We start from the raw sequence: 21,712 nt of genomic DNA, 5'->3' as shown, positions 1-21,712 counted from the left end.
GAATCCATGCGGAGTGGTTACACACTCACTTCTTCCTGCCTGAATGCCTCCTATTAATGCTGGGGACGGGCAGTGGGCCTGTGTGCCCATGGGCTCTGGCCCCAGACAGACTTGGGTTCAAATCCAGCCTCCACCACCCACTGACTTAATGCCCTTGAGCCCTAAAATAGCTAACTCATGACAGGGGGCTCTGCCATATGTATCTGAATACATTGGGTGGCTTCTCCCCCTACCCATTATGCCTTGGAGTAGAAGTGTCATGTCGTGTTTCAGCCCTCCCAGAACCAGGGCTTCCGTCTCAGTGACTTTATTTTGAACAATCAAGTTGGAGTTGGAGAAAAAGAGGCCACGATGAGGAACCCCAGACACTCCCATTCATCGCACTGCATTCCTTTAGCTGTTCAGCTGAGATCGAAAACCAAGGCAAAGAGGAAAAGTAGTTAGAAATACGAAAAAAGCACACTGCCATCTCCTATGACCACCATCTCAAACACAGCAGACATTTTAACTCCCGAAATGCTGTAAGCTCCCAGTCACAGATTAAATGAGAGTTCTTTGAGCTGAAGCGTGTGCTACATGTTCTTCTTTGCTTGCTTGATCCCCAGGGACCAGGGAAAACTCCAGCCAGAATTAGTATCTGTCTGGACAGAGGTTAGGAGCCAAGGCTTCCCACCATGGTTTCCAAAGCTGATTGCACTTAGTTTCATTTTATCAGCAAGAGATTTAACACGGTTCTCTATACACATGGATTTTGTAATAATAAATTCTAGGGCTTCCCTGGTGGCGCAGTGGTTAAGAATCCACATGCCAATGGAGGGGACACGAGTTCGAGCCCTGGTCCGGGAAGATTCCACATGCCATGAGCAGCTAAGCCCGTGTGCCACAACTACTGAGCTTGCGCTCTAGAGCCCGTGAGCCACAACTAGTGAGCCCACGTGCCACAACTGTTGAAGCCCATGTGCCTAGAGCCCATGCTCCGCAACAAGAGAAGGCACTGCAATGAGAAGCCCGCGCGCCGTGACTAGAGGAAGCCCGCGGGCAGCAACGAAGACCCAATGCAGCCAAAAATAAAGAAAAGAAAAGAAAAGAAAAAAAGAAAGAAATTCTACACATATATCGTTGTAACAATATATTATGTACATTAGATAACATGTACCAAAATAGAAATGATAAAAGGATTGATGGAAATAAATATAAATTGAAGTTGTTAAAAAAAAAAGGCAAAGAAATTTAACCCAGATTCAGCCATCATTCCTGGGGAGTTGGCCCCATGATTACACGTGGTGTCAAAGATTTCTTTAAAAAATGGTGCAGTAAGTGATCTGTGGGGAATAGCAACTAGTACACCCCGGAGCTAGGAGCAGTGAAAGAAATAAGTCCAGATTGCCTAAAGTCAGTGAATGAGCCCTGTGGCTTTAGGTATTATATTTTCAGCCAGAACGATATTCATAGATTTAAAAAATGCTGTAACTCAACCGGCTTATGAGTAGAACTGACGTGTCCTGACAGCTCTGTAGGTGACTGGAAAGCTGGCTGCAGTCACAACGGACTGTAGGCAAAGATGCATATGAAAGGTTTGAATAAAATTGCTTCATGAAACAGGAAAGTGGAAAAAAGCAATATTTCTCTTAAAGAATATGTTACATCATACAATACGTGACTTGAGGTAGGCTTGGTGTAGCCAAATGAATCAACTAAATACCGTCATTAGGCATTCGACCATGTCGTCTATATGCTTAGAAGTTTATAAAGTGAGCCATAAAAAATAATCTCACTGGGAAAATGGGAGATCAATTCCCTAGTATTCTAAGTTCCGTACAACAGACTTTTGGGGCCGGCACTATTGTGATCATGTCTGACAGATGAGAAAGCTGAGCTGAGGGTATTTACGTGGCTTGCCCCGGGTAGTAAGAGGCGGTCACCAGCGCAGCCTCAGTAACGATTTCAAATTAGGGCCATGACCTGCCAATTCCCGTTGATTATATTAAATGCATGTAAAACACGTGTGTGCAGTAGGAGCTCCATAAAAGCTAGTCTTTGCAAGTGACTTTGCAAGTGAGGAGGGGCAGGTCGATCCCCTCCGGCTGCCTCAGTTTCTTTCTCGGCCCACGGAGGCGGGGTCCCAGGCCTGGTCCGCCCCCAGGGAGGACGCGGCGCCGGGGGTGCCCTGAGCTGCGGGCCGGGGGTGGGGCGGGCCGGGGCGCGGGGGGCGGCCCCGGAGGAGTCACGTGGCGCGCGGCCGCGGCCGAAGCAGAAGTAACGGCGCCCGCGTCGGAGGGCGTGCGCGGCAGGGAGTGCCCACAGCCAGGACGGCGGGCGGCTGCGCGCGGGACCCCAGAGCCGGGACCCGCAGCGGGGGCGCGGCCAGGTGAGTGGCCCGGCCGGGTGCGAGCGCACGCGGGCGCCCGCGGAACCCGCGCTCGGGGAGCGGCGTCCAGGGGGGACCTGTGCCCGGGCGCTGCCGGTGCTGGCAGGGGTGGGGCACGCCGTCGGGGCCCCCGCCCGCTGTGCCCGGGGCCGGCGCGGTGACGGCGGGGGTCCGGGCTTCGTCGCCGGCCACTTCCTCACTCTGGGCCGGCGCCACTTCGTCGGTTGGTGTCCTGGGTCCGTCCGGCTTTGAATGAGAGCCTGGAGGAAGCGGCGCGGCTTGCGGTCTGGGGTTCGTGCGAGCTCTGGTGGTGTAGGCTCCGGTGGCCGGGGGGGCGGGCGTGTCTCCTGACCACCTCTGTGCCCAGGGCTTGTTGATTCCAGGCGCAGCCCTTCGCCCTGAGAAATAGAGCTTTCGGGGGATTCAAGATTCCGTCTCCCCCCGCAATAGTTGTACGCATCATTATGTGCGTCTCTGAGTTTTCGTGGTTATGTTGTGGAACCCCAGAGAGGTCGTTACCCCCATAGCGGAAGAATTCGCGGGAAAGATGTGTCCCGTTTCGGCGGGGGGCGGGGGGCGCTTGGCGCCTGGATTCCAGAGGGGGCCCGGGAGGGGCTCTTGTAGCACCCTGATCTTGAACTAGAGTAAGAAAGTATGGCACGCGCATGGGAAACAGGTGGCCTTGTCAGTCAGTGTAATTCGAATTTCTGTTCCACCTGTGTAACCTTGGGCAAGTTGAAGAGTCTCTGAGCCTCAGTTTCTTCGCCTGGGTACTTGGGCCACCCAGGCCTCCATTCCAGGGCTGTGTGGAGAATTGGGGCTTATCTGCCACTTCTTCACTCTATGCTTAAGGGCCCTGCCTTGGGGCTCGGGCCATCATCCTTAGCTACAGTCTTGCAGGGAGTCTTAATTTAGGGGTTCCTGGCCGCCTCAGGCAGCTACCCTTATTACAAAGATATGAATGCCCCGTGTGTACCAGCTCAGGACGATACTCACTGCAGGTTTCCTTGATGCTGAAATGACCTAATCATGCTGCAGCCCTCCCCCCTCCCTCTCCCTCTACCTGGAGCCTGTGAAACTCCTCTGAAAGAGGCCAAGCCAGGAACCCCATAAAGAGCCCTTTGGCTGAGTGGAGTTGATGGAAAATTGTGGGTGAGGAAATTTTTGAAAGCACGTCTTCATTTGGAAAACACTTAAAAACACAGAGCAGAAAATCTCATCCGTTATGTTAGCACTTAAATCAGTAAAAAGTCAGGTCAGACCCTTTACCTTCTCCCGCTCTCCAAAAGTAACCCCTCCTCCTGGGTTTATAAGCAGACCGCCTTTTAAAAAATGTAATTATATTTATGCTTTTTAGTTTGCAACTCTTCTTTCATCCACCTCACGAATCTTTCCAGATCAAATTGCGTGTAAATCTTCCTCATTCTTTCCAATAGCTACTGAGCATTCTTTAATGTGTGTGTCCCATCATTTAAGGGACCACCCCCATTCGTGAGCTGTTGAATTGTTTCTTGTTTTTTTTTTTTTCTCTATTACAAATGATGCTTCTGTGACTATTTTTGTGTGTGTTTCTGCACAGCACTGGATCAAAGCATATACACGTTTTACATTTTAGTAGGTGCTCACAGGTTGCCCTAAAAAAAAAAAAAGTTGAAGTAATGCACATTCCTACCTGCTGCAGCTGACACTGCTTTGTTCCTCCAATGAAAATATGTATCGCTTTAGCCGCATAGCACAGGGATATCAGCCTGGTGCTTTGTGACCACCTAGAGGAGTGGGATAGGGAGGGTGGGAGGGAGGGAGATGAAAGAGGGAAGAGATATGGGAACATATGTATATGTATAACTGATTCACTTTGTTATAAAGCAGAAACACACCATTGTAAAGCAATTATACCCCAATAAAGATGTTAAAAAAAAAAAGACAACCAACAAGGACTTACTGTATAGCGCAAGGAACTATACTCAATATCTTGTAATAACCTATAATGGAAAAGAATCTCAGAAAGTATATACATATATATATATATATATATAACTGAATCACTTTGTGGTACACCTACAACTAACACAACATTGTAAATCAACTGTACTTCAATAAAAAAATTTTTTTTAAGTATAAGAAAAAGAAAATATGTATCGCTTTGTTGCTGCAGGGTGGGTGTGAGATGCAGCGGTAACATCCCTCGGCCTGTAGGATGGGCTGTTACCTCTCAGGGATGCGACTGTAGCAAAGTCTAACAGAATTGTTTCGTGGGATTTTGTATGAAATTCTGTGCTTCTCTAACGTGTGCAGAGAGCACTGAAGAGAACTCCCCTGCTTCCTGGTTCTGGGTCCTTGTATCCCAGAAGTTTATTTTTTTATTTTATTTTTAATTTTTTATTGGAGTATAGTTGATTTAAAATGTTGTGTTTCTGCTGTACAGCGAAGTGAATCAGTTACACATATACATATATCCACTCTCTTTTAGATTCTTTTCCCATATAGGTCATTACAGAGTAATGAGAAGAGTTCCCTGTGCTATACAGTAAGTCCTTATTAGTTATTTATTTTATATATAGTGTAGTGTGTATATGTCAATCCCAGTCCCCCAATTTATCCCCCCTCCCTTCCCCCCCCGGTAACCATAAGTTTGTTTTCTACATCTGTGACTCTCTTTCTGTTTTGTAAATAAGTTAATTTGTACCATTCTTTTAGATTCCACATATAAGCAGTATCATAGGATATTTATCTTTCCCAGAAGTTTATTTCGAATAGAAGGACATGAAAAGTAGAATCTTGTTAAAATCTCAGCCACATTTGTATTTACACCATAAGTCACTTTTATAAAGTTACCCAGGGAGGATGAGAAACAGGAACAAAAAAGGGATTTCGAGGCTCTTTCTTTCTTTTTCTTTTTTTGAAAGCAGAAGCAGAATAGAAATTGCCTGTGATGGCTCGTGCCCTCCCCTGGGGTCAAGGCCTCGGAGACCTCCTTGCCTTAGTTGCTGAGCACTGAACTCTGGAAGGCTGAGTTGGGAGCCGGTGGATTTTGGTGGTTGACTCCAAGGATCTTGTGGCCGTGAGGATGTCTTCCCAGTTCTTGGGGAAGGACGTGAGAGACTTGGTGTTTATGGTTGAATCAATCCCCTGGGCTTCTAAGTGGGAAGTAACCAGAATCCTGGGAAGGTTAAGTCCAAGGCCCTCCCAGAGTCAGAAAGAACTGAGGGCCCTGGTGCTTCCCGGTTGGCTGGTTTACATGGCAGTGTTGTGAGGGGTTGTGTGTTTCCTATTTGTGCTCTGCTACATGTGGGCCTTGAGCCCTGGGAGTGGGGAACTCAGGAGGTGTACGGCTGGGACCTGGTCCAAATCTTGGTTCTGACACTTTGCAGCTGTGTGACCTTGGACAAGTCCTTTGACCTCTCTGCCAAGTTAGTTACTGTCTGACCAGATTCTGCCACCAGATTCTGGATTCCAGAAGGCGGGTGCTGAAGGAGCAGGGGCATGGGATTCAGACTGGGGTTCCGATCCTGATGTCACCATGTGTCTCTGTGACCTTGATCACATGATTTCACCTCCCAGGACTTGAGTTTTCACCTCCAGTATTTCTCATTGAAATAAATGAGATGAACGAGATATGGCAGGTGCAGGCACTTGGGGAGGGCCGATAAACAGCTAGTTTACCAGGATGAGACTGGCCTCAAGCACTTTGTTCATCCCCTGACCTGGGTTCGAGGGAGGTGAGGCAGGAGGCTCAGGTCAGGCAGAGTTCTTGGCATACCCTGTAGTCCTGCTGCCGGGCCTTTGCTTAAGCCTGTTCCTCTGACTACAACACTGTTCCCTCCCGCTTCATCTTTTTTTAAAGCTTGGATTCAGACGCCGCCTTCCCCCAGAAGCTTCCTGTGAGCACTGTCAGTTCCCAGCCTTATCCCAGACTAAGTTGGGGACCCCTTCTTGCTACTCCCTTTATTACCCCCACCCCCATGTCTCTGCTACTGCAGAGTCATTGAGCTGACTGGTCCCTTTCCAAATGGGTGGAGAACAGATATAATTCATGACCTTATCGCTGGGCTGTCAGCATACCTGGGAGGTGCCTTTGGCTGTGGGTGTGAGGTAGAGGGATGAGGGAGCAAAGGACAGGGCCTGGGCCGCTCCCTGCACCCCTCATTTGCGTAGAAGTCCACCCTCCATTTCTGTCCTAGAGTTGACCCTTGATTAATGTCTTGACCAGCTGGCTGATTAACATGATCAGAGGCCCTGCTGGATGCTGGGGGCTGTACATACACTGTGGCGTCTGCTCCTTCCAGAGCCCCTCGAGGGTGGTATTGTTATCCCCATTATACAGCTGGGGAAACTGAGGCCCTGATTTTGAGCAACTTGGCAAAGAGGCTGTGGGGAGGCTGAGCCAGTGGGGAGGCTGAGCCAGTGTGGAGGCCCAGACAGCCTTGACTGAACACCGGTTTCTCTCCAGAGTAGCAACTGTGGGAGCCTAAAGGGATTTGGAGGAGGGGAGGAGGTAAGAAAGAGACAGGGAACAGTGGATAGTGACAGTAGCAGGAGCTGAATCTGAGGAGCACTGACTTTGCATCTTTGTTTTACGGGCTGAGATATATTATCTGGTTCAATCCTTACAAGAACCTTTGGAGGTTCTTTCATCTGTCATCTTCCCCTTTACAAGGGTGGCAATTCAGCCTGCGGGTGTAAGTGACTTGGGGTAGGGGCTGCGGTCTGCAAGCCTGAAGTTAAGTCCCTTCTGAGTGAGGGGCAGTGAGTCTTTGGACGTTTGGGAGGCAAACTGGGGGGAGGGTTTTTGCAGAGCAGGGGCTGAGGGAGCGACATGATTTCACTCTTGTTCTTAAAGCATCCTTTTGGTTCCTGGTCTGAGAGTGGACTGTAGGGGCTGGAGCAGAAGCAGGGAGACCAGTTAGCAGGCGATCAGAATGACCCAAGTATAAGATCCTTGGAGGGACCGGTGAAGCAGTGAGACTGATTGCATTCTGGGTTTGCCTGTGGATTGGATGTGGGCGTGAGAGAAACCAGACAAGGAAGGCTCTGAGATTTGGGGCGCAGGCACCTCTCTGGGAAACGCCAGCTGTGCAGGAGGATGAGGGATCGCCAAGGACACCCCTGGATGCTGAGCGGCACGCCAGGTGCTTCACAAGTGGCTTCCTAACTGTTCCGATGAAACTGGGGCTCACGGACGTCACGCGGCCTGCCCAGGTCCACACGGTCAGTGGGAACCTACACCACGATTTGAACGTGAGGCTGCTGGGTCCTGCTGTCTTCTGCCCTTTTTGCCCCAGTTCCATGGACACATTCGGAAGGGTTTGTTTTTTTTTTTCCTGTTCCCAACTTCACTCGGGAAGTAAAGGGATGGTTGGAAATCTCTTGGCAGGCTGTCAGGGGTGGGGACAGGAGTCAGTCTGGGCTGCTTTGGCTATTCAAATGTTCCACAGCATCAGAGTATGTGGGGAAGGAGTGGTAACAGCCAGGCTGGAGTGATTTGGTTATTTAAAGCCGGGATAGTGGTTGGGTCACTGAGGTCGAGGGCTCCACCCACACCTCACTTCCATTTAAACCTCTGTGTGTCCTGCCTGGGCTCTCTGAGCGGCCAGCGAGTCTCCGCCACTAGAACCTTCTCCCCAAACTCATCCCGTTGGGCATGAGACAGGATCTTCACTCTTGAAGTCAAAGCCAAATCCCGCTCAGTTAACTAAAAGCAGTTCCCTCCTTTATTCCGCCCTTCCAGCCTCCCTCGTTCTCTCACTCCTTGCCTCCCCCTGGAGCTGGCAACCATGAGCACCACGGTCAACGTGGACGCCCTTCCGGAGTACGAGAAGAGTCAGATCAAGAGGGCCCTGGAGCTGGGCACGGTGATGACGGTGTTCAGCTTCCGCAAGTCCACCCCGGAGCGGAGGACTGTCCAGGTGATCATGGAGACCCAGCAAGTGGCCTGGAGCAAGACGGCCGATAAGATCGAGGGCTTCCGTGAGTACCTCCTCCCCTTCCTGCCCAGACCAGTGGTCACGGCAGTTGTTGTCGGTTTGATACCTTCTGAAAGTGAAAGTGGGGCCGCTCTGTCTGGGTCTCTGAATGGGTTCAGAGCAGGTGGGGGAAGTTAGCCAGGAAACAGCAGGTGAAGGAACAGGAGCCCGCGTGGGCCAACTTGGAAATGACATCCAGACAGCTCACCCGGGATGGCAGGGGCTGGGCTCCCTGTCTCACAGCATCGGGGACCATTTGGTTCGAGCTGATGGTCAAGCCGTCTGCCCTTTGAGGGCTTAACTGGCCAGAGCTTGTGGAAACTCATAGCTTGGTAGCCAGACGAGCAGAGTGAGAAGCCTGTGCTTTAGCTCCAGGTGGACAGAGCGCACTGCTGAATGTTCTGTAGCTCTCAAGTGAAGTTCTGGTCCAGGTGGAGGCATCTTCTTCTCCCCATCCTCTTTACATTCGGCAACTGGCTCAGTCCCTAAAGTTTATAAGACTGTTTTTAACAAACAGAGTTAGGAGACTTAAGCAATTTTCAATTGCAGAGACTTGTTTAATTTGACTTTTTTATTGGCTACTTTTTAATTGAGGAATTAAAACGTACACTTGGGGGAGAATGAGACGATTCTAAATAAGTGTCTCTTCCCCAGCCCACGTCTTGCTCCAGGGGCAAGCTCATTACCAAGTTCTTTGGTCTTCCAGAAGTATTCTGTGCTCGTGTGACGTGTGCATTGTGTTTCCTACATGAATGGGTACCTACTACGTACGCCTCTGCACTTTGATTTCTTTTTTTAATTTAACAATTATCTTGGAGGTGGTTTACTATCGGCCTGTTGAGCTGCCTTTTTCTTTCGTGGCCACATAGCATTCTGGCTACAGTGTAACAGTTTAACCCCTAGAGACGGACACTTTGGGTCTTTCCAGTCTTTTGTTATTAGCTGCAGTGACTATACTTGGATTCTAGTTTTTTTTTTTGTTTTTTTTTGTTTTTTGCGGTACGCGGGCCTCTCACTGCTGTGGCCTCTCCCGTCGCGGAGCACAGGCTCCGGACGCGCAGGCTCAGCGGCCATGGCTCACGGGCCCAGCTGCTCCGCGGCACATGGGATCTTCCCGGACTGGGGCACGAACCCGTGTCCCCTGCATCGGCAGGCGGACTCTCAACCACTGCGCCACCAGGGAAGCCCGGATTCTAGTTTTTAAAAAAAATTTTTTGGTAACAGATTTATGGAGATACAATTCACATACCATATAATTCATCCATTTAAAATGAACAGTATATTCTGATATGTGCAACCACTACCACAATTTTCATCACGCCAAAAAGAAACCCTGTACCTTTTAGCCATCCCTCTGTTCCTCATCCACCTCTCCTGCCCTAAGCAATCGTTAATCTCCTTTCTATCTCTATAGAGGTCCCTGTTCTGGAGATTTCCTCTAAAAGGAACCATATAGTATCTGGCCTTTTGTGACCGGCTGCTTTTACTTAACACAATGTTTCCCAGTGTTTTCAAGGTTCGTCCACGTTGTGGTGTGTCTCAATACGTCACTCCTTTATGTGGCTGAGTAGTACTCTATTGCATAGATATTCCACAGTTTGTTGATCCATTCATTTGTTGGTGGACATTTGGGTTGTTTTCACTTTCTGGCTACTAGGAACCCAGCTGCTGTGAGCATTCATGAGTGGTTGTTTTGTATGGCTGTGTGTTTTCATTTCCCTCGGGTATCTGTCTAGGAGTAGCATTGCTCCTAGGTCAGTATGGTAACTTTGTTAATCATTCTAGGAACTGCCAGACTATTTTCCCAGTTGTTCACCATTTTACATTCCCACCAGCTGTGTGTGAGGGTCATCCTTGCGTTATGCTTTCATGCACACATATTTTGTGTTTACCTGAAGGACAGCTTCCTGTATGTGTTATTTCTGAGTTAAAGGGTACAGGCTATTTTAACTTTGAAAGGACAGTTGGAGAACATCCCACAGAGGCCCACGAGGTGTTGAGGGTACCTCCCGTTCCCCACACCCTCATCCACTCTGCCGTGGGGTTCTGAACTTGGCCGTTCACAGGTGGTCTCTGATAGCTCGGTGTAGTTCTTCGTGTGATTTCTTTTAACATGAGTGAGATTAAGTAGCTTTCCAAAAGGTTTCTCCTAGCTTTGGAGCCGAGCAGGCCTCCGGTGGCACAGAGCCAGAAGCCCGGCTTTGAAAGTGCCCGTGTCTGGAGGCAGCAAACTCTCGTCCCAGTTTGGTTTGCATTGGCCACACTCCACCTCCCAGGTGGCCCAGAGACCTGTGGCAGCTGGGGCGGGGGTGGGGGCCTGCCTGGGGATGAAAAGGCATGGATGGTAAATACAGGTGTCCTGCACTGAGAGTGGATGGCTGGTCCCTTCTCTTCCGGGGGCTGAACATCGGAAACACCTGGGGGGAGCATTTAAAGATACAGCCTACTGGAACTTTCTCCCGAAAGTTCTGATGGATGTGAGGCAGGATTTTGCCTCTTGAAATCCACACGCTATAGTTCTCCCCACTCATTAACCAAAAGCAGCTCCTCCTCCTCCTTGGAGTGGCTGAGGAGGTCTGTCATTCACCAGGTTGGTTGGGATTCAGTATTTTAATAGGCTCCCCAGGTGATCCTGGTAGCTAGCCAGGTTTGGTAGGTACTGCTCTAGAGACTCCCTCCCTCCCTCCATCCTTCCATCAGTCCATCCACCCTTCCCTCCCTCCCCCCATCCTTCCTTCCTTGCCTCCTTCCTTCCTTCTACCCATCCTTCCTTCCACCCATCCTTCCTTACCTCCATCCATCTATATTTGAATGCCTGCTCTCCCAGGCACTATTCTAGGTCCTGGAGGTACAGCAGGAATTACATTAGACTCCAGTCCTCGCGGAGCCTACCTTGTTGGATTAGGTACAAGCAGTGTGGAGCTTGACTTCCAGCACATTTGATGAGCTTTGCCATGTGACTGCAGGGCAAGTTACATGCACTTTCTGAGATCTAATTCTCTTATCTGCAGAATGGGAGTAATATTGGTATCCATGCACACGGTTACAGTTGGGCATGAGTAAATGAGTCGATACATCAGAGGGTCGAACATGATGAACGGCACAGGGTAAGCCCTGGACCAGTGGCAACTGCTGCTGTTACTTTTGCCATTGGCTGTTGATGACGAGTGGCATCCAGCTTGTCCGGGGCAGCAGGGTCTTGCTTAGGTGTCTGGACCTTTTCTGGAGAGCAGTAGGGATCCACCGAAGTGTTTTCAGAAGAGGGATGATGTGAACACGTTTGCATTTTTGAACGTGCGCCGGCAAGTCTGTGCGCTATGGCTGTGTCAGTAGTGTTGGTAAAGCAACAGAAAACCCAATTTGGGAGTAAAGAGCTTAGAAAAGGTGCTCCCCTGACCACTTAGAAAGAATAGGCCTTTGGGCCCTAGATGGGGACTCTCAGCACCGCATTTTCAGCCTCCTGACATAGGGGTGTCCTGGGGGGACTCCCACAGCTGTAGTGTTGCTTCAGCGGTCCTAGTTAGCGGGATCCTCCAGGTTACTGTGGCGTCTGCAAGGGGCAGGCAAACAGGAGGGAGCACGAGCGTGTGGTCCTGGGGTAATTGGCAAGCAGCCTGTGACCTTTGGACAGCTGTCACAACACCCCTTTCAGGCCTGGGTGAAGGTAGACACCCAGGGGTCCCACTGTGCAAAGCAGTGAGTGGTTCTCAGCCGGGGCAATCCCACGGCCACCCATTCAGGGGCATCTGGCAATGCCTGGAGATACTTTTAGTTGTGATTATTTGGGGGGTAGCTTCTGGCATCTAGTGGATTGGGGCCAGGGGTGCTGCTAAACACCTTACAATGCACAGGACAGTCCCCGCCCCCACCAAAACAAAATGATCCTATATAAAGTGTCGGTGGTGCCAAGATTAAGAAGCCCTGGTCTAAAGTCACGCGTTTGCTTTGCTTAGAACCATAAAATGGCACTGGGTATGTTCGGGTTTCTCTTTGGAGCCTGTCATGACGGAGCTGTGTCATGTATTCAGCCCACATTTGCTGTCATATTGGGTGCTAGCTTCTGCTAAGAGAGAGGAGGAAGGACGGAGTCCCTGCCCTGGAGGGAACAGATGCAGCAACTGGGCATTGCAGGATCGTGTGGTCGGTACACAGTGCAGGTCTGCGCTGGGTACTTGGCGAGGAAGGAAGGCTCTTGTCCCTCTCAGTGGGGATGGGGGGGGGGCCTCATAGCAGAGGAGCTGCTTATGTGGAGAGTTAAGGGAGGGGCTTGTCAGGTGGCCAGCAGGACGCCTGCCCTGAAGTGGGGTCAGTAGGTGCCATTGGATGGAAGTGCGTAGATTTGGGGGTCAGTGATTCGGACAGGGCTTAGCTGGACGGTTCTTCTACTCTTTGTGGCCTGGACTGAGGTGGCACTCAACTGGCATGTCACCTGGTCTGAAAGGTTCCAGAATCTTGACTCCCATGTCTGGTGCTGTGGTGGTGATGGCTGGAAGCCTGGGCTCAGCTGGAAATGTTGGCTGAGCACCTGCTGCGTGGCAGTCCCAGGGTAGCTGGACTTCTTACATGGTGCCTGGTGTCCCCCCTGGGTGCGTGTTCCAAGAGTCCCAGGCCAAAGCTGCTGGGCTTCTTATGACTTAGCCTGAGAACTCCCAGAAAGTCACGTGCTCAGGTCACCAGGGCCAGCTCAGGTTCAGAGCATGGGAAATCTCCTCTTGGGGAGGGCGAGGCTTGCACATCCAGGGCGGGGAAAAGTTGACGGCAGCCACCTTGGAGCCAAGTGACCATGAGAACAGCTGGACTCTGGATCCAGACTTGTAGCTCAACTCCCTGCTTGACCAAATACTAGGTGCTGCGTGATCCAAGGCAGGTTGTTTGACCTCTCTGTGCCTGTTTCCCTGTTGGTCAAGTGAAATGATAATAGTCCCTACCAATAAGATAAGGGTGAGAATCAAATGGATTTTATTATATGTACTTTTTTATTTTTAAAATTATTTTTTAATTAATTAATTTATTTTTAGCTGCGTTGGGTCTTCAGTGCTGCGTGCAGGCTTTCTCTAGTCGCGGCAAGCAGGGGCTCCTCTTCATTGCAGGGCGCGGGCTTCTCATTGTGGTGGCTTCTCTTGTTGGGGAGCACGGGCTCTAGGCGTGCGAGCTTCAGTAGTTGTGGCGCGCGGGCTCAGTAGTTGCGGCGCACGGGCTTAGTTGCTCCGCGGCGTGTGGGATCTTCCCGGGCCGGGGCTCAAACCCGTGTCCCCTGCATTGGCAGGCGGATTCTTAACCACTGCACCACCAGGGGAAGTCCTTATGTACTTTTTTATATGTACATGTTTTATCTGTGTATAAAAGATACATATTTTAATGGATGGGAGTCCCAGGGCCTGGCTTCTAATAAAGACGATGGTCTCCAGCCAGACACTCACAAGACGTGGCTGTCATTCTCCCGTTTACTTTCCAAGGCTGATGGGCAAGGTGGTGCCCTGGGTTCCTTCGTGCACTCGCTCCTGAGGCTCTGGATGTCGGGAGGGAGCTCATGCCGGGAAGTGCTGCCTCTCTGGTTGTTCTTTTTTTCCAGGGGCACCAGCTGCGCAGACGCCAGCTGGAAAGGAGCCCGCTTGGGGACCTTTCTGAGTTGAACCTTTGGGGTCCTCTTGCATGTTGTCCATCTGGGAGGCCGGTCTGGAATGCGTCTCAGGAGCCAATGTGATGCCAGCTGTTTGTGGAGTGTGGATGGGGCCAGCTGTGCAATGAGCCGCCTTTGAGGACGTGGACCATGTCCATTTCGACTGAATGGGCCCTTTATCCTCAAGTTTTCACTTCTGCTTACGCGTGTTTTCTCCGTCTGCTTATTTTTGGCAAGTGGTGGCGGCCCGTGAATGAGGGATTCTCGCAAATAGGAGCTGTTCTGTTTCCCTGGTGTGAGGTCCTTGGCTTGCCTGTGACCCTGTGAACAGGAAGCAGGAATCATCCCCACTTTATTACGAGGAAACCGAGTCCTGGGGAGACTAGGTGACATGCCCAAGGCTACACAGTCAGGAAGGGGCAGAACTACAGTTTGCCTTCGTTCAACCTGCCTTCAGAGTCGCAAGTCTTCTGCTCTGTGTTGCTGTCTCCTCTTACATGATATCAGAGATGTCTGAGTGCTGTATGGGATAGAGAAGCACCCTGCTGGGGACCTAAGAATGACAGCTTCGTTCAGGTTTCGTTACGACAGGAGGGAAGGCACCGGTTCCTTATTCGCGCAGAGGACACGCTCTGCCTGGTGCTGAGGTGCCAGGGGAAGGAGACTCGAGAGGTGCCTGGTTAGCGGGGAGCCAGACATGCCTGCTGGAGACCCCACGGTGGAGACAAGTGCGGACACAGCCAGGGGCGCTGAAATGGGCTCGTCCTGTATCCTGGCTTCTTCTGAAATCCAACCTTGAGCTTCTTACCCATCTTTTTAAAAAAAGTATTTTGCCAAGTTCTTATTTTAACAAAGTTTTTCAAACGATGGAGAAATAGGTGTTTTTTTTTTTCCACTGGCATCTTCCGTCTAAGAAGAAATCCATTGTCTGAAAGTGGTTCCCAAGCTCTGTCAGTCAAGTGTCCTGTCAGAAATAAGATTCCACCAGTGCCCCCAGTGTGTACAAACTTATTTTTCTTTTTAAAGAAAATTTTTTCTTTTTTAATTGAAGTATAGTTGATTTACAATGTTGTGTTAGTTTCAGGTGTACGGCAAAGTGGCTCAGTTATACATATACATATATCTCTTCTTTTTCAGATTCTTTTCCCTTATAGGTTATTACGAAGTATTGAGTATAGTTCCCTGTGCTATAGAGTAGGTCCTTGTTGGTTATCTCTCTTTTTTTCTTTTCTTTTTTTTTTTTTTGCAGTACGCGGGCCTCTCACTGTTGTGGCCTCTCCCATTGCGGAGCACAGGCTCCGGACGTGCAGGCTCAGCAGCCATGGCTCACGGGCCCAGCCGCTCCGTGGCATGTGGGATCTTCCCGGACCGGGGCACGAACCCGTGTCCCCTGCATCGGCAGGCAGACTCTCAACCGCTGCCCCACCAGGGAAGCCCTATCTCTTTTATATATAGTAGTGTGTATATGTTAATCCCAAACTTCTAATTTGTCCCCTGCCCCTTTTCCCCTTTGGTGACCATAAGTTTGTTTTCTGTGTCTGTGAGTGTGTTTCTGTTTTGTATATAAGATCATTTGTATCATTTTTTTTTTTAAGATTCCACATATAAGTAATATCCTATGGTATTTGTGTTTCTCTGTTTGGCTTACTTCACTTAGTATGATAATCTCTAGGTCTATCTGTCTTGTTACACATGGCATTATTTCATTCTTATGGTTGAGTAATATTCCATTTTGTGTGTGTGTGTGTGTGTGTACATACAATTTTTGATTATAGATGTGCAGTTATGGTAACAGCACAGGCTCTGGAGCCCGAGTGCCTGGCTTCAGATCCCAGCCCTGCCTCTTCACTGGAGGGTGACCTTGGACCACTCATGTCACCTCTTCGTGCCTCTTTTCCAAGTCTGTAAAATGAGAATAGTAAAAGAACCTGTCTCCTAAGGCTCCTGTGAGGATTAAATGAAGTAATACATGTAACCTGCTTTCAGCAGTGCTGGGCACAGAGGAGGTAGGTGCTCAAGCATCTGCTGCTCTTGTCCCCATCCGACGTGAAGGGAAGTGGCATTGTGGAAAGGATGACGTGAATATGAGAACTTGCATTTATGTGACGAGATCCTTGTTTCTTTCCTGCACCCGAATGGGTTGTCCTCCTCCTCTTCCGGGGTGCAGATTCCCTAGGGCAGAGCCTGCTGGTGTGAGAAATAGAGCTCTTGTTTCCATTCCTGACATTGATGGAGACCTGCCTGTACGCTGGTCAGTGGAGGAATTGGTTTCTGTATTTGTTCAAGGGCTGTCTTCTGCCCTGGATGAGCGTCACTTGGTGTGATTAGAATTCAGCCGTCTGTTGGTTTAGCAAACACTCAGAGGGCTTGGTGTGTGTCGGGCGTGGTGCTCGAACCTGGGGACAGCGTGGTGAGCGGGACAGTGTGGACCCCCAGAGGCGCTTACAGTGCCACGGGAAAGGCAGAAAAAGCCAGGCTAATCACCCAGTCATTCTGGATCGTGTTGGGTGCTAAGAAAGGAAGAAGCAGGGCACCTTGGCAAAGAGTCAAGGTGAAGAGCGCTGTTTTAGGAGGCCACGCCTCAGGGGAGCATTTCCATGGAGGTGACATTTGAGCTGAGAACTTGAAAGGTGATAAGGGAGCCATGAGAAGCTCTAAGGGGAGAGCATTCTGGGCAGAGGGCACAGCAATAAAGCTTCTGTATTAGTCAGGTTAGCCTACCAGCCGTGACAAATGATTTCTTGATCTCATGCAAGTTTCTCATTCAGGTCATGGTCTAGTGGGATTGGGGGGTGGGGCTCTGCTGTCTGGTGGTACCACTGTCCCCTCAGGCATCTGAGGCCACTGCAGCATCTTCTCTTCGGCCAGCATGTGGTGGAAGAGGAAGAGTGGGGGATGGCTTAGGAGGTTTTAGGGGTCATTTCTGGAACCGATGTGCCTCTTCCCTCCCATCTTCCATTGACCAGAACTTGGCATGTGACTGGCTACAAAGGATGCTGGGAAACATGGCCCAGTTGTGTGCCAGGAAGAATGGGAAAGGGGCTTGTCAGGCGTCCCCCAGGCTCTTCCACGGCCCCTAATTTTGGAAGATGCAGAGGTGGCTGTAGGAGCCCCACTGATGGCCAGAGAATAGAATGATTGCAGGGATTTAGGGATTCTTGCAGGAATTCAGGGAAATGAAGAGCCTTTGCACTGGGCCTCCTGGGAAGGGGAGGTGATGGCACTGAGGTCTCTCCCATCCCATCTGTGACAAGAGCTGCCGGTGGTGACGTCTCTCCATAGATGGGCTTTGTCGGCCTTCTTAGGTTTCCTCATAGTCATGGCTAGACCCTCCCCAGCAAAGCTCTCCACTTTGACAGTGTCGCGCCATCAGTGAAGGCTTTGGGTCCCAGCCTCCCAACGATGGATGCCTCTGATTGGCTGGGTCTTCTGAGCCCGTGCTCGGGGGTTGGCTGCCCTTGAGACCAGTGGCATCTCCGGTCAGCTTTGGTGTAGAGGGTGGGTTAGACGGGTCTCCTGATAGAGAACATGGTCTGGCTTCTTCAGGACTCTGGGCAGAGATGGGTCCCTGTTACGGGTGAATTGTGTCTCCCTTCCAAATTCATGTGTTGAAGCCCTAATCCCCAGGACCTCAGAAGGCGACCTTATTTGGATATAGGGTCTTTGCAGATGTAATTAGTTAAGATGAGGTCATGTTGGCACACAATGGGCCCCTAATCCCATATGACTGGTGTCCTTATAAGAAGAGGGCGCACACGCGCGCACACACACACACACACACACACACACACACGACGATGCCTCTGTAAGCTCGGGAACACTGAGGGTTGCCGACATCCTGGGAAGCCAGGAGGGAATCAGGGAACCGATTCCCTCTCACAGCCACAGAAGGAGCCACCCCTGCCAACACCTTGATATGAACTGGGAGACAATACATTTCTGTTGTTGAAGCCACCCAGTTGGGGGTGTTTTGCTACAGTATCCCTAGCAGACTAACACACTCCCCTTTAAAAGGAGCCCTAGGGGCAGGGAGGTGAACCCGGAGGTTGGTGTATCCACGTGGCCGCAGATAATATGGACAAGCTGGAGTTTGTTGTAAAGGAATTTAAGAGCCCTTGCTTTCTTCCAAGTGTCATCTCAGTTCCTGGCTGCATTGGTCTTGGCTGTGAGGGTGTGAGAGGCAGTGTTGTATGCTGGTTAAACGTGGGGACTGGAGCCAGCCTGCTTGGGTTTGAGTCCCAAGTCTGTGGCTTGGGCAAGAGACTTCCCTCTCTGTGCCTCTGTTTCCTCACCTGTAAAATGGGAAGAATGACAGTACCCACCTTATAGGGTCTTCAGGAGGTCAGATGAGCTCCTGTAGGTAAATCACTTAGAAAGGTAGGGGAAGCGCTATGTGAGGTTTGCTCTCGTTACCATGGCTCAGGCTTCTCGCCCGTCTCTTGGAAGTACATCCCTTGAATTCTCTCCTAGTAAGCAAGCCTCCCCTTTGGAGGACGCTGTGCGTGTCTGGTTAGTTGTGGTCCATCCAGTTCCCTGTGCTCCCAATGGCTGTGGAGGTGTGGACAGGACTCTCTTTCGGTCTGGCTTTTGGGGATCTCGGTGTCCCAGCCCAGAAGTCCATCTGGCCGTTGGGGAGGAGAGGACAGGAGAGAGGGGCAGCTGCAGTGTGGACACATCTGAAGCCAGAGGGCCGGCACAGGGAGCATCTGTGCTGTAGTGCCAAGCCCTGGGAGGCATACGTGTTCCCGCTTCACGCAATTAGAGGGTCCCCGACAGTGGGTGCAGGTTGGATCTCTTACGCATGTCTGACTAGGGGAGGGAGCTATTAAAAGGCATCCCCTGGTGAATCCTGTAGGAAAGAAAATAATCTGCCTCCCCCTCCACCCTCCCCAGCCCACCCTCACCCCTACCCCCGTCTGTCTTCGCTGTAAACGAACATCTTCCCACGTCAGGCGGGCGAAGTGACACGTCTTGTTTTGCCTTGGAAGAGACCTGAGTGCTGTGCACCTTGAGGTTGAAGCCAGAAATCCTGGTGTTGACTTTTCCTGCCCCCTGGCAATGCCTGACCCCAGAGCCAGGCCCTCGGTGCCTGTCACCCCACACACTGTGAGCTCCGGGAGGCTGGGGCCCACGGCTTCCGATCACCAGGGAGGCATCCCAGCACCTGGCCCACACCTGACCTGCAGTGGGTGCTTCTCAGAGACGTGGTCAGCAGATAGATCCAGGAAACCACCCCTGGCTGCCCTCTCAGCCTCTGTCCCCTTCTCTGTCCCCAGAGGTGGCAGTGTCTGGGGTTAAGATAGGACAGCTCTGTGACAACTTCTCTAAGCACACTTGATGCTTCTGGCCTGGGCCTGTGCTTGCCTCAGTTTCCTCATGCGTGAGATGGGTAATAAATGGCTGGGCTACCCTGTAGGATGGTGGTGAGGATTACATTTGTAAGTGCCTCTGACACGCATGGTGTGTACCTGACAGAGCTTGTGTGTGCCGCATCTGTGTGTGCCTGGGGGCGCTGGGGGCGGCCGTCGTGTAGCCCACCCATGTAGAGGCTGGCCCCTCCTGACGCGTGTGGGTAGGGGTCCTACAGGGTTAAGGTCCCTTGGGTTTGAGCCTGGCCGTCGGCGGGCAGCCCAGCTTTTCTGCCTTTCTCCCTCCGCAAGTCCAGGGAGGCCTGGAGTTGGAGGAGGAGCGTCCACAGGGCAGCGGTGAAGTTTCGTAAACAGAATCGGTGCTGATGCCACTTTAGAGCAGGAGGGCCTCTTGCACCCTCCTGGCACAGTAGGGAGAAGCTGTAAGATGCTTTCATCTTACACGAGGTGTGCCGGTGGCCATGGTTGGGAGTGAGTTTTGAGGGGTAAAGTGTCTGTGTGTGAAGGACTCTGTTCTGAGAAGGAAAAGCCTGGGAACTTGCTGATCAGTAGAATGGAAACTAGCAGTTAGAGTCAGCACCGCACAGTCGAGAGCGATATGGCCGGAGGAGGCCTCCAGGACTCACAGGGGCAGGCGCGCCTCAGGACTGGGGGCCCGCCGGGGGCTCCCTGCCTCAGCTTCTCAGTCCGATTGGATCTCACCGGCCAGGTGTCACCTGCCTGCCATGCCAGGCCACTCCTGGCCTGCTGCCAGCCTCTGCTGGTGGGAGCAGGGACCTGGCCGGGGGAGGACCGATGTCCCTGGGGAGGCAAGAAGGGCCTGAGCTGGGGTGGCCGATGGTGAAAGTTACACCCATCTCCTGTTGAAGACAGCTCCCAGCAAGGCCCCTCTGACGTGGTTTTATTTCCCCCTAATTAAACGGCTCTTACTTTGTTTTTCTTGAAGAAGTCACATGTGTCCATTAGTAGAAATATATATATATATTTTTTTGCGGTACGCAGGCCTCTCACTGCTGTGGCCTCTCCCATTGCAGAGCACAGGCTCCAGACGCGCAGGCTCAGCGGCCATGGCTCACGGGCCCAGCCGCTCCGCGGCATGTGGGATCTTCCCGGACCAGGGCACGAACCCGTGTCCCCTGCATTAGCAGGCGGACTCTCAACCACTGCGCCACCAGGGAAGCCCCTAGTAGAAAGATTTTTAACTTTGGTGAGGATTACGAACTCTTCGCCGCCCCCGACCCAGAGGGATGCGTGTTCACACTTGGTGTAACCCTTCCAGATTTTTTTTTTTTGCAAGACACAGTTACATTTTTACAAAACATAATCCTTTCATAATACTCTTTAGTAATATGCATTTTTCATTTTGTGCTATATTGTGACCACCTTCTTCTCTTCATGAGTTATTTAAAATGTTGAGATTGGTGTAGAGACAAAGATGACGAACGCCTGTGTACTTAAGAGCATGTCCTCTAGGGTCTGACTGCCTGGGTTCAGATCTCGGCTCTGTCACTTATAACGTTTGTGACCATGGACAAGTTTTTTAGCTTCTCATTTTCCCATCTATAAAATGGGGTAATAGTAATGCCTTCCTCACCGCATTCTCATGAGGATTAGGAGAGCTAGCTAGCACACTTTGGGCCTCACGGACGGCTCAGAGCACTCAGTAAGAGTTAGCTGCTGCTATTACGACCACTACTACTACGACCACTGCTATTATTATTAATATTATTTCTATCTATTCTGGGGATAAACCACCCTGCCCCCCAGCCCAGTATTCACATCCTAATCCTCAGAACCTGTGACTCTTGCCCAATGTGGCAAAAGGCTCTTTGGAGATGTGATTAAGTTAAGGATTTTGAGATGAGGAGATCATTCTGGATTATCTGGGTGGGCCCAGTGTCATCACAAGGGTCCTTATGAGGGAAAGGGAGGGACTTCCCTGGTGGCCCAGTGGTTAAGAATCCACCTGCCGATGCAGGGGACACGGGTTCAGTCCCTGATCCGGGAAGATCCCACATGCTGCGGAGCAAGTAAGCCCGTGAGCCACAACTACTGAGCCTGCACTCTAGAGCCCACGAGGCACAACTACTGAAACTCGTGCGCCTAGAGCCTGTGCTCCACAACAAGAGAAGCCACCGCAGTGAGAAACCCGCGCACCGGGATGAAGAGCAGACCCCGCTCGCCGCAACTGGAGAAAGCCGGTGCGCAGTCACGGAGACCCAACGCAGCCAAAAACAAATAATAATAAAATTTTTAAAAAAGAAAAAAAAGAAAGGGAGGGAGGAGGGTCAGAGTCAGAGGAGGAGACGTGACGTCAGAAGCAGAGGTTGGAGTGATAAAGTCAGTGCTTTGAAGGTGGAAGGGGTCCACGAGCCCAGGGATGCCGGCAGCC

General features: G+C 51.0%; 1 protein-coding gene across 1 annotated transcript in view; it reads left to right on the top strand.

The window, feature by feature from the left end:
- Positions 1-2,305: 2,305 nt before the first annotated feature.
- The window catches only part of PLCG2 (phospholipase C gamma 2), a 145,672-nt gene continuing 126,265 nt past the window's right edge, over positions 2,306-21,712 (top strand). Inside the window, exons 1-2 of the mRNA XM_082862103.1 lie at positions 2,306-2,368; positions 8,097-8,335. Of these exons, the coding sequence (XP_082718229.1) occupies positions 8,143-8,335 (193 nt within the window). The 5' untranslated portion in view covers positions 2,306-2,368; positions 8,097-8,142. The remainder of the gene's footprint in view (positions 2,369-8,096; positions 8,336-21,712) is intronic.

The sequence above is a fragment of the Leucopleurus acutus genome (genome assembly GCF_964270905.1).
Source record: "Leucopleurus acutus genome assembly, chromosome: 20".
Taxonomy (NCBI): Eukaryota; Metazoa; Chordata; class Mammalia; order Artiodactyla; family Delphinidae; genus Leucopleurus; species Leucopleurus acutus.
This window is presented reverse-complemented; position numbering and strand designations above follow the sequence as displayed.